The sequence below is a fragment of the Eptatretus burgeri genome, chromosome 3 (genome assembly GCF_056783735.1).
Source record: "Eptatretus burgeri isolate ZD-2024b chromosome 3, Ebu_testis_v1, whole genome shotgun sequence".
NCBI classification, from domain to species: Eukaryota; Metazoa; Chordata; class Myxini; order Myxiniformes; family Myxinidae; genus Eptatretus; species Eptatretus burgeri.
In genome coordinates this window covers 108,297,474-108,310,631 of record NC_140963.1, presented here as the reverse complement: position 1 = coordinate 108,310,631, position 13,158 = coordinate 108,297,474, and the positions used below count along the sequence as shown (strand labels likewise).

At 42.2% G+C, this 13,158-nt stretch overlaps 1 protein-coding gene across 9 annotated transcripts in view; it reads right to left on the bottom strand.

The window, feature by feature from the left end:
- LOC147030661 (uncharacterized) overlaps nucleotides 1-13,158 on the bottom strand; it is a 131,899-nt gene that overhangs the window by 14,422 nt on the left and 104,319 nt on the right. For 7 of the 9 annotated variants that reach the window (XR_015056467.1, XR_015056468.1, XM_085874909.1 and 4 more), the window contains exons 2-4: nucleotides 11,801-11,880; nucleotides 8,876-10,309; nucleotides 437-628 (exon numbers count right to left, since the gene is read on the bottom strand). Coding sequence is in view for 7 of the 9 variants with exons in the window: in XM_085874912.1 (XP_085731038.1) it covers nucleotides 437-628; nucleotides 8,876-10,309; nucleotides 11,801-11,880 (1,706 nt within the window). In the remaining 2 variants the exon portion in view is untranslated. Of the gene's footprint in view, nucleotides 1-436; nucleotides 629-8,875; nucleotides 10,310-11,169; nucleotides 11,518-11,800; nucleotides 11,881-12,321; nucleotides 12,422-13,158 lie in introns of those variants that run through there. The other 2 variants (XM_085874907.1, XM_085874908.1) reach the window with 2 other exon arrangements.

Below are 13,158 nucleotides of genomic sequence, written 5' to 3'. Positions count from 1 at the left end.
GAGTGCAATAATAAAACCAAAACAGGACGCCTATTGTCGTGTTGCATTTATCGGGTCGGAAGGGCCTGTTTTGGTTTTAATATACATCAACATATGTTCCCTCTGAGAGCAAAAATAGATGTCAATACCTCTCCCTTTGGCATGGGTCAGTGGTTAAAACACTTGCACAATTCTCCGTGTACAGGTGAAAATAGTAAGTTTTCTCGCCGAGGGAGGTAGGGAGGAGAAGGGGGAATTATTTTGTGCCCATGACCTGACCCTGTGTACCCCCAGCACGTATGCAAAATTGGTGAAGATTGTCCCAGCCATGAATTTTTCTATTATTTTCAGACATACATACATACATACATACATAGAAATGCCTTATTTTATACAGTAAAATTACAGTCGATATTTTTGGAGGGATTGACGTTTGGGGGTGCTCAACATTGCTCACCTTGCACTTGAATGGTTTCTTCTCTGAGTGTACAATCATGTGGGCTTTGAGAGTTTGTTTCTGAGTGAAGGTTTTGTGGCACAACGAGCAGGCGTACTGCCGCTCACTGCTGTGTGTCAGCAAGTGTCGCTTCATATTGGCCTGAAGCGTGAAGCCACGTCCACACACATCACACTTGTGCTCCTTGATTCCCTGGAGAAAGGAATTGGTCGTTACATTGATCTCATGGTGACTAAAAAGACAAATGCATCCCTGCCCTTTCACCTAATTTAAAAAAAAATAAAAAAAAACAAACACAGCCGAAATGGTGATGGGGTTAAAGTGAAGCATCTGCAGCAATTCTCGTATGATCACAGGATTAAATGGAGCCCTTCCAGGAAGTACCAAATGTGCCATGACAGAAGCAATAGAGGAAAAACAAACAAATAATTCCTGATATTTTAACCGACTTGCATCAGTGTAAATCAATGCTGGTCATGACTTGTTTTGACAACGTGACACCCTTCCACAAGTCCGATGCATCCTCCCACATTTAAACCCTTTCGGCCGAGCTTCAATGAGTATCAAATTTGGGGTTCCGATCAAAATTTGTGATCAAATTCTTTTTCTCGATCACAGTGAAGATATATCAAAAATGGACAGGATTATTAGGCTGATATTTACTTATTTATTTTTCTTCTTCTTCTTTGGAACAATTCATTATTGAAAGTAAGAACATGACAGCCAAACATCATCCCTTTAGGTTGTCCTCACAATGTTATTGCTGAAACGAATGACCCAGGTCCATTGGTCAGTTTTTGAACTGCTTAACTTCTGTTAGCTCAACCTCCATAAAATGGCACCTATCGTTGTTTTTTTGTTTTGCTGAATGCCAGCAGTGGAATTCTTCTTTCTGACATGTGTTTGAAGTGAATCCTGCATTCATGCTGAATGAAGTCATATCTGAAGGAACTAGAGGGGGAGCACTCGGGAGAGTGCAAAACCTCCGCCGCCAATACTGCTGGGTCACTCAAGTGAACCTTATATCTTATTCATTAAATATGATGTCAACAGTGTTGACAGTTATAGTTCTTTTCTCCAACATTTTTTTTTGGGGGGAGGGGGGGGGGTGGAAATCACTTGAAACATGTAGAAATGCAAAAAAAAGAAATCGAAATTTTGTTGAAAAAAAAAGTTGCAAAAAATGCTTTTTTCTCTAACAATTTTTTTTGTGGGGGGGGGGGTTGGAAATCACTTAAAACATGTAGAAATGCAAAAAAATAATTCTTTTTCTCCAACAATTTTTTTTTGGGGGGGGGTTGGAAATCACTTAAAACATGTAGAAATGCAAAAAAAAGAAATCGAAATTTTGTTGAAAAAAAAGTTGCAAAAAATGTTTTTTTCTCTAACAATTTTTTTTGGGGGTTTGGGGGGGTTGGAAATCACTTAAAACATGTAGAAATGCAAAAAAAAAAAAATTCTTTAACAATTTTTTTTTGGGGGGGGGGACCAAGTCCAAAATCTAATGACATGATCCTTGGACCATACCTAACCCCCCAACCAAGTTTCGTCGAAATCCGTCGGAGTTTTTCCGTAATACTGTTCACAAACAAACAAACAAGCAGAAAGGGGTGAAAACAGTAACCTCCGATCTTCGATGGCGGAGGTTAATTATGGTGTCGAAAAGGGTTAATGGTATTTGACATTGATGAACTTAAGGCACAAGAGAAAAGCCAACAATCATTCATCAATATTAATAATTGCTTTGAATGAAAGGTCACGGATAAAAGTGATCAAGCCTTGTACTTGCTATTTACCTTGTAAGACAAGTTTTGCTGAGATTTTAACCTCATTGTTTTGTCTTCAAAAGTTTGCTCTCAATCAACGCCACTGTCTGGGGCCCTCCCCGTTTAAGTCCGGTACAGCAGAATGCACACTCACCTTTGAGTTGTCTGGCCGAGGTTCGAATCTCGACCCAGCTATAAACGGTCATCAAATGCAGGGTGAGGCATCGATGTGCATCGTCCATCGGAAGGATGTTAAGTCGAAGGACCCCTCTGCCAGCACTGGTTATTGGTGGATGTTAAAGATCCCTTGATGTCTTTTGCAAAAAAGTAGATCGCTGACACCCTGAACAAAATCATTGAACAGCGAGTAGCAAGTGGTTTGAACTTTTTGGATATCCCTTGACATAAGGTTACACTGCTTGCTCTTGGTGTGGGGTTCTATCTCAGTGTGTGGTTCTTTTGGCATCAGCTCCTACACTAGAAACAAATTCACATTCTCAGGTTGTTTCATTGTCATTGTGAACTGCCATATTGGGCTACAAAGGACAACCAAGATGATTCAATTCCAAAAAAACAAAAACATTGTTGCAGTAAGGCACATTCCTTCTCACTGAAACTCCACTGAAGTTGTGTTCTCACACTGGGTGAAAGCATATGCTTACACGTTCCCATCATTGATACAATTGTACCAACAACATGTGCAAGGAGTCTCTCTGTAATTGCTGAAACGTGTTGTGTTTTTGTCCTTTTTATTTTTTTAAGAGGCAGGCAGTGTACCTGTTTCATGTTATAGACTAAACCTAAACTACAGCCCAATATTGCGGAATAAATCTTAACACAGCTTCTAAATAATCCTTCACTTCCATACCTACGAGGAGGGTTCAAATTTGATCTGAACAGTTGTTCATAAAGGGTACACTAATGTAAGTAGATGGATATTTTTTAGGTAATTTGTGTTTATAGTCTTGGTAACCTGTACCAAGAGAAAGCGAGCGAGCACAGGCATCCTGTCCAAATTCGAAATTCCTGCCCTAACCTACAGAGGGCATTGCAAAAGCGGCACAGCCATTCTCTCAGCCAATGATGCTACCCTGCAGCCTTGTGCTGCATACGAGGAGAAACCTGTACTCATAATAAAGTGCTTGCTGAAAATCAAGAAAGTGGAGAGTGACATCTGAAAGAGACTGGAACCGAAATTTATTACAGAGTTTATAATCGACAAAAGTATCAAGCTGGTTGATATTTTCAGATGATTGCCTGCGCAGTATGGTGATAATTGCTTGCCAAGGACATCTGTGTTAAATAGCATCTTTGGGGCAATAACATTTTGATGAATCTTGCACTGACTATGTACAGGTCCTAAAGGCATATGCAGGCCAAAAAAAATTTGACAGATGCAGTTTGAGCTTTGAGAGCAAATTTTAAACACCCTTGTTCAAACCCTCTGCAAATAGAGCCTAGGCCGGGTCATAATTTGTCATCACATCATTTCTGGGAGCACAGCTGCGCCATTGATGCAGTGTCCCTTGCAGGTGAGAGCAGAAATTTGTAATTTGTTCTGCGTGCCAGCAAAAACTCGTCTATTCTTCGCAAAGGATATCGTGGGATCTTTAGCATCCAGCAGCTAATGTTGGCCGACAGGACACCGGTTTGACTTCCATCTGAGGGACGACACACATTGATGCCTCACCCTGCCTTTGAGACACCAGGATGACAGTTTACAGCTTGGCCAGGAATCGAATCCATGCCAGGCAGCTCAGAGTTCAGTGTGCATACCTTCAAGTTATCCTGCTAACCCACAACACCATTAAACTTTCTCGATTAAAATGAAATTCATGTTCATATATTTTCCAACACCGATACCACACCTTTCTCATTGTTTTAGTTTCCCAACACAATGATGAACCCATTTGAATACACTTGCTCTAATCTATGACATTGAAATTACCTTCAAACTTGGTTCTCCCAGATAATTTTCACAACCATTTCTTAAAAATTACTGAACTTTAACATTTATCATGCATTTGTCTATTTATTTATTTGAATTTTTATTTTAATAGAGTGAAGGCTCATGGAAGAGTGAGTATGCTGAATGGATTAGGTAACAGGACAAAAGGAACAGCATAGAGAGGGTGGGGGGGGGGGGCAATCGTGGAGCCGAAGGGCAAAGGCCTTGGTTTCCACGGCATCAAGCTGAGAAAGGTGTACGAGGAAGGGGAGCCAGCACAGAGGGGAGAGCAGTACTCCATCAAGCTGCAGACGAGGGCCCTGAAGATGGATAGGAAGTCAGGTGTGCCAAGGAAGGACTTCTTCGTATTTAACGGCCCCGATTATTCTCACGTCTTGTGGGGTCTTTTTTGGGGGGGGGGGAGGTTTTGACCCAAGTATTTCATGAACCAACTGGCTACACCTGATGTTTGACTGAGGGTGGTAGGAATTTTGTAATTTCTTCAGGGTACAGGTGATCATTCACCTACTCTTCAAGCTTGGTGTTGGCTCAACAGTTAAGGTGGCTGGCTTAAGATCTTAGGGTCTTGAGTTCAAGCCCCTGTCTATCCATTGAATCAACAACCAGTGAGGGTTGACAGCCTGTCATCCTTCTGAAGTCGTCAAAATGGTACCAGCTTACTGTTAACAGGAGGCATTGCATCAACGGCATGACCGCTCCCCCAGAAAATGATGCAGCTGAGCAGCCACAGGCTGCATACAAATAAATAATTAAATAACCTACTCTTCTTGAAAGACACGGTGGGATCTTTAACTTCCAGCAACTAATGCTAGCTGAGGGGTGTGCAGCACTTTGTGATGTAATGTCCTGTCTGTGAAGCACCAATAGTCCAGTTTATAGTTCGGTCAGGAATCAAAACCAGACTTGGACAGATGAAAAATAGGTGTACCACCTCTGTGCAATCCCTTCAGACTCATTGAGCTATCAAAGTGACAAGCTTATTCACCTGCCAAATCAGACCTAATGTTTTTACTTTGTGGTGAAAAATTTTGCAACATCACCTTATCAGTTGCTGCCAAGACAAGCAAAGCAAAGTATTTGGAACTAAAAGATCTTTTTTTTTTCTTCTTCTTCTTCTTTCATCTCCATGGACATTGTTGCTCATTTGTGTAATCGGCTCCACCTTTCCCTTTCCTCTTCTCACATTTTCTTTTATCACCGTTTCTTTGCAGCTAGAAATGTAAACGTTTTTTTTCTCCATTTTTGTAACCCTACCATTCCAGGCGGCACTCCACCCTTCCGTGTACTCCGTCTCGGTTTGCTCGCTCTGTCTCACTTCATCCTTTTGGCCCGAGCTTCCCTCCCGAGGGTCTTTCCCAGGCACAGGAGCGGCTTTCTATCTCTGCTCCATTCTCCCTCTCCCTTCCTTCCTTCCTGCTCCATTGTTGTCGTCTTCGGAGCTGCTTTCTTCAACCAACCAATTCCGCGTCTCCATGAGAATTTTCCTGCTCTCCTAACCACACCTAGAGCAGCTATCACTATCTCCGAGCTGTCTCTGATCACAGTCTACATTACCCTCTGCACCTAATCAACTGTCAATCGAATGAAACATCATTACTTCAAAACTTCAAAGTGGATAAAGACCTTGTCTTGTTTAAATAGCTCTTTCACAAGTCCTCAAAAGTTTATGTTGCCGATTGCAGGTTGTCTTCCTTTTAATTTTTTTCCTACTTGCTTAATTCAGACGACTAGCTCCATGTCATCTGCCCTCCATTTACTCACTTGTTCCAAAAGCATCTGGATCTTTTCTGTTTTTTTTGTCTGGCATTGCAACATGGTGTACCATGTTGTGTTGGAGAGAAGCTCTGGATCTGCAGGTGCTGGATTCAAGGAAAACCCAAAGTCTCCACTCAAGTTATCTCCTTAGTTCATGTGTTCACTTGGAATTGTATTTTTCATCTCAAGAGCTTCATCAAGATAAGCAACTTTGACCCAACAACAGATATTTTGCAGTTTTTATCTGATGGGATAAACTTCCCATTATATGTACGATCCTTTCAACAACAGAAAAATTGCTGCATTTTCAAGCATGAAAAGTGCCTGACAGCTCAGATAACACTGGGTGCATGTGAAAACACAAGTAGTTTTCCAGTTTTTCTTTTCCATTCTGTCAGTCCAACTTACATGCAGGTGTTCAAGAATATTGCTGCACTTGTATCTTCAAAAAGGCTTATTAAATGGAAAAAAAAAAAAGCTAGGAAAGCAGAAGCTTGGATTGCGGAACTATAGCTGAATGCAACGATAACCTCTCCTTCGGTGCCAGCGTAAACCCCACCAAGGAATTTTTGTTAAAAGGAGGAGAAAACAAAAAAAATAAGAAGATGAACAACATGATTTCAAAAAGGGCAAGAAATATATTGAAATAATCCATTATTGTAAAAAAAAAATAATTCCACTTTACAATATTTACCTCCACAATTTAATGTGGACAGAGGTTGTTTTCACCCTCAGTCTATCTATCTGCCTGTGAACATGGTATCTCAAAAATTTATGGACAGATTCAGAAGAAACTTGGTGGACAGGTTGCGTGTGTGCCAAGGACTAATCGATTCTATTTTGGTAAAAATCCGGATCCAGAAAAGATAATTTTAAAAGTAATTCTGCACCATTGAGAGATCGGCCCAAAAACGATACATAGCATGATATCTCAAAAAAGTTGTGCACCGATTATGATGAAACTTGGTATTTGAGTTGGTTAGGTGATGCGAACAAGCTAATTCGATTTTGGTTCAGGTCCGGATCTAGATACGACCTCTCAGTGGGATACAAAAAAAAAATAAACTGTTCAGCCTGGCGTAGGCATGCGCTCTACAGAGTGCTGTTGCTGTTGCTGTTGCTGTTTCTCGCTGTTTCTCTGTCTGTCTGTCTGTCTCTCTGTCTCTGTCTCTGTCTCTCTCTCTCTCTCTCTCGTAGGCTGCTGGTTGCATCATTGGTTGGGACGTGGCTATGCCACTGATGCAGTGTCCCCCTTACCAGTACACTGGTACTCATTCTGCCAACCTCGGAAGGATGACAGGCTGAGTCAACCTCCTGGTGTATTAATTCAGCGGCCAACGGGGCTTGAACTCAGGACCCTAGTATCCCAAGCCTCCACCCTAACCACTGAGCAACACCAGGCTTTGCTGTTCTCCTAAGATTATATAGTATATTAAAAGATTATATCACCTCATTAATATTAAAGTTCTATATCTGTATTGAAATCATATGGCTGACACGTATTAATTTCTGATAGCATGTCTTTTTGCATCAACCTGTGAATGTATCGAATCGGTAATATTCTGTAACGACAGTCTGATCCAGATTTTGGCAAATGAGGAGTACATCTTGTTGCAGCTCTTGCGTATTACTACGGTCTGCTTTACCACAGCTTCTGATGCACATTCCCAGACGTGTTCCATGACATAAATTTCAGGACTCTATGGGTGTACAGACAAGAGGCTGCAGCCCATTCCATCTCTTCCAAGCAGAGGTGGTTTTGGTGAAATGGAAACAGGGCACCATCTTCCTGCAGTAAATGTGTCCCATGCTGCTAAATGTTTTGCTTGTATCGTGGTAAGAGGATTTATTTTATACATGAGAGCTGAAATAAAATCTATTCAGCTGCAATAACTTTGGCAAAATCTATACCAGCCTGTCATTCAAAGTGTTATTCAACCATGCCTTCATGGGTTTAAGCACTGAATGATGCCACCAGCGACAAACCCATGTAGATCCATGTGTTCTCGTCACAGATTGTTAAAATTAAGTTTGTTTACAATCAGGGATGTTCATTTTATTCAGGAAGGGCACTGCATAATAAAATCTCTTTCTAACCACCGACTCGCTCAGATAAATGTTTTGTCTGCAGTGGGTGGAGCCTGTGAACCACAGGACTGCCCACTGCACACAAGCAATGTCAGCTGCCACACTGCGGTCTGCAGGTCAACCAGCCAACTTTTGTTTTTGTAATGTCAGCCCATTGATTCCCAAGTGATGGACTGGTATTGCAAAAATGGGGTGGGGGGGGGTGGGGAGCGTTACCTAGTTGACCTACAGACCCCATTCTGGTAACTGACACTGCTCGTGGTACAGGGGGCAGTCTTGAGTTTTTCACATGCTCCGCCTAATGCAGACTGACTGTATCTTAAGCTGGAAGTACATTTTTAAACTCTATTAAAAAAATTAATAACGCACACACATGCACATACACAATTTGCCTTTCATACAACCACCCCCCCCTACCCTTCCCCAAAAGTTGCAGTAAAAGGTAGAATTGCAGAGACAGAGACAGACAGAGACAGAGACAGAGAGCGCAAGTTTTCCCCATTGTATTGTGGGTAACCCCTAAAGTACCTAAGACATAAATATCCAAGGAAATTTATGATTCTTTGACAATAAAACATCATAGAGTCTCATTCAGTGCATTATTGTTCAAAAAGGATGCTCTCTTTATAACATGTTTAACTGTACTTATTATTCACTGAAACTTTTGGAAATAGCAAAGGGAGTTAGTTACATGTTTAAGCAACAAATTTTTTTAAACTCCACTGTGAATTTTGCTTGAGGGGTCATCCACCATGCCATTTGTGTCCTCAATATGTCTTCACATTCAACTTCCAACTAATTTGGACTTCGCACAATATATTCTGATCGAATGAACACAGATAATGTAAAAATACTACTTACCTTGTGAATAAGCATGTGCTGCTTGAGGTGATGTGACTGGACAAATTCCATACCACACTCTGCACAGATATATGGGCGCACATCACAGTGAGACAAAGCATGGTTTTGGAGCTGACTTCGGTACTGAAAGGTCCGGCCACATTCGTGGCAGCAGAAGGTCGCTGGGTTGGAATTGGCAGACTGTCCTTTAAGATTATCGGAAACTTCATGATGCACCAATGCCTTGTGTTGCTTCAACATGGCTGCAGAAGAACAGGACAGGCCACACGCGTTGCAGACTGGGCCTCTTGGTCGCTGTGGCTCATTTGCATGCCTGGCTTCATGAGCCCGCAGTTCGCTAGGGTAGGCAAAGCCACGACCACACAGTGTGCACACGTGCGGCCTGATAGCAGAGTGCTGCATGAGATGGCGTTTGAGGTGGCTCGTTTGTGTGAAGGCACGGCCACAAACATGGCAGCCATGCGGCCGGGCTCCAGCGTGTGTCAACTGGTGAGTGTGTAAGTGGCTGAGTTGTTTAAAGAACTTTCCACACTGTGAACAAGCATGTGGTTTGATGCCACTGTGGCCCAGGATATGTGTTACCAGGTTGTATTTGGATGTATACGATTTCTCACAAAGACGGCACTGCCATCGTCGTTGTCCACTTGCCGTTGCTACGCAGTAAGTCTCATCCACATGGACATTCATGTCGGCCTGGTCATAAGGAAAGAGCGTAGAATTGCCACTGTTCTTATCAACACTACAAGTTGTCACCTCACGGCTACCCATTCCACCACCATTTGCATGGACATCCCCGATCTCAGTTTCCTCCTCTCTTCTGACTTCTGATGGCTCGATTTCAGGTTTGCAGTCTCTCGTTTTATCCACAGGCAAACACAAACCTGGACTCCCTGAATGCAGGTTGCTACCTTCTGTGCCATACATTATAGGACTTTCTGAGGTCGTTTCAACCTTGATGAATGTCTCCTCATCCACAGCGTCCACAGTTGCTCCGGGAAAGGCTCCCCGGCTCGTCGCATGTCGGCTGTGGATAGTTTCCTGCAGATCGATCATACGTGGAAGCATCACCAAGGGTATTTTGTCATCCTCATTTTGCACTTCTGAACTGGACTGCTGTTCATCTTCACCTGGCCCCAAGTGCACCAGCTTCGTCGGTGGCCGCTTACGTTTGTGAGGGCGGCAGTCTCGGGCCAAATTGGTTTGCAGGTCATCAACTCCTTCATTCTCTTCTGAAAGCATGGCTTGGCCAGGTGTATCATCCACCAGGTTAAAATGGTCAACAGGCAACATATTATAAGGTGAATTTGAATCCAGAGTGGTTCCACATTGGTCAGGAGACAGCAGTTGTGCTTCCAGCAATTGTACATCTCCAGCATCATATTGTGTACTTGCCTCCTTGAAGCTCTTGTCCTTGGAGCACATGCATTCAAACTCCTGAAAATATACAAAGGCAAGCATTTAAAAGCATGCATCAATATTCAAGAAGGATGAATATATTACGCAGAAACTGAAAAATACATTGCTATTCAAAGTAACCAGTATTCAAATCATGCAGCCCTCCAAATGATTGACCGACAAAAGGTAACCTTACATTGACCAATGAGGGAGTTCTACGAAGCAAGTAAAAGTAAAGTCTCATCAAGTGAAAGAAGAAAATTTGAATCATGCAAGAATGTTTACACTATTGCTAAGGCATCAACACTGGAATGGGGAGTAACTTTGCATGATTGTTCTGATAATTCCAGAATGCTCCATGACTCATTCCAAAAGGGATACGTATTAGGAATCAGAAATAGAATAGGAAACTCTGGTTAAGAGAAATAACATGTAATTAAAAGACAGATTTTGCAGAGGGGGAGGGGGTGGGGGGAAGGGAGAGGAAAGGCACAGACAAAGAGAGTGAAGAGAGAAGAGTGGTGATTCAAATTATATTGAACTTTTGTTTTGAAAAGGTGGAGTCATTTCACTCGTTCGTGTGCAAGACATAGCTGCAAGTTTGCATCATTGCTGGGGGGCAAGGCTGCACCGCTGATGCGTTGTCAGCTGTGGTTAGGGCAAGAATTTGGAATTTGTCCAGGGTGCCGGCGATAGCTCACCTACTCTTCACGAAGGACACTGTGGGAACTTTAACGTCCACCAACTAATGCCGCAAGACGGGACGTCCGTTTAATGTCCATACGAGGGACAGCATACACATTGATGGATCACCCTGCCTGAGAAACACCGGGATGACAGTTAATAGCTGGGTCAAGATTCAAACCCAGTGGAGACAGCTTGAAGGCGAGTGTACGTACCTCAAAGGGCATCCTGACAGCTCTTAAAGATGGAGTTGCTGCCAGATGTAATGTATGTAGATTAATACATTTTGAGGACATTTGTGTTTACAGTCTTGGTAACGAATAGCCACAGTCACGTGATTCCTGCTTTTCCGGAAAATCAAGATGGTGGAAAGTGAGATCACGAAGAGGGCTGGGAACATTGAATAAGTAATTTCTTCTCAACGCATACATCAATCCTGTTGTAATTTACACAGCATGCTGATGATTGCCGGTCAATGAAATCCTCACTTGACTGGTGCAAACCATTTGCAGATGGATGTGAAAACGTCCAGAATGAACCACATGGTGCAAGACCGTGACTACCTGGTTCAAAAAGGCAAACAACAGGCAACTTGAGGGTCTCATTTCGACTGACCACAGAGTTTGTGTTTGTCATATAACCTATACAAGTTGAGAAATGTACATCGGTACTTGTTAGTGTTGAATTTACCGCGTTCATCACAAGTTACACGTCCACATCCATTCGAATTGACCTCGTGAATAAAGGGAAAGGAAACAAGCAAGCATACAAATGGAAAGATATGAAATGTCAGGTTCAGAATATAGTGAATACAATGCTGTTATGAAATTTAAATCTTAAGCTCACCTGTTGATTGTACCAAAAGTGTAACGAGTTTGGAGTTTGTGTTGCAGCTTCTGCAGTTCCTCCCATTGTCGGTTGATCACCTGTACGGCAATGACCAGAAACATATACCAGACGTTGTCAAAAATCTATCATTTTCAGAGCATTATTGACACACGTTAACAGATGAGATAATTAACAGGTACCAAATGAAAATGGATCCAATTAGGCATTTGTCGTTCACAGCAATGAACTGTCAGTCTCGTTTCGAGCAAGTACACTCTGTGCAGCTTGCACGAAGGGTTTGTTTTGAAAACTTTGTATAATTACCAAAGGGTGAAAGGATAGACAAATAAATAAATAAATAAATAAATTCTTCACAGGACACGGAAAGGCAGAGAGGTTCGCGTGTACATGCTCAACTCAACGAAGCAGGACAGCAACCGCGACCAAGACGATGTCTGTGCTCAATTCAAACCCCTAACCCAATTCCGAATGGAAGGAGAAAGTACAAAGGGGTCTTGGACAGGCTGATTACGACTCACCGGCTGCTCACCTCCGAAGCAGCGAGAGCCGAACGGGCGCTGGGGAAGAAGAATGGAGCGAGAGTGAAAGGACGGCGATCGGAGGGTGGGAGGGGATGAGACAGGGGAGGAATGAGATGAGATGAGTGAGCGGGTAGGGCCGATGAGAGGGGAGGGCTATCGGGATATCCTCACACCGCTTTGCGCAGAGCCGGGAATTGGAGCCGAGATTTTCGAACAATTGTTGCTGCTTTTCCTGATACTGGGGCTCTGAGCTCGAATCCCATTCTAAAATATGGGATCACCTGAAACACACACGCACACACACACACACACACACACACACACACACACACACACACACACACACACACACACACACACACACACACACACACACACACACACACACACACACACAGACTTCAGAAAGAATTCACACCCCATGACTTTTTCATATCTTGTTGTGTTACAGCCTGATTTTAAAATGGATTGAATTAAAAAAAAAAAACTTTGGCACCAATTTGGCAAAAAAAAAAAACACAAAATACCCAAGAATGACAAAGTGGAAAAAATGTTTAGATATTTTTACAAAACAATTAACATTGAAAAGCTGAAATGACTTGCATCAATAATAATTTTCAGTGGGTGAGCCACCGCCTGACGACGTGGGGCCAAACACATGCGAGTTGGGCCTGAACTTTCTTTAAGTCGGTGGAGATATATATATATATATATATATATATATATATATATATATATATATATATATATATATATATATATATATATATATATATATATATATATATATATATATATATATACATACACGAGTCAAAAGTAGCGCCCGATTTC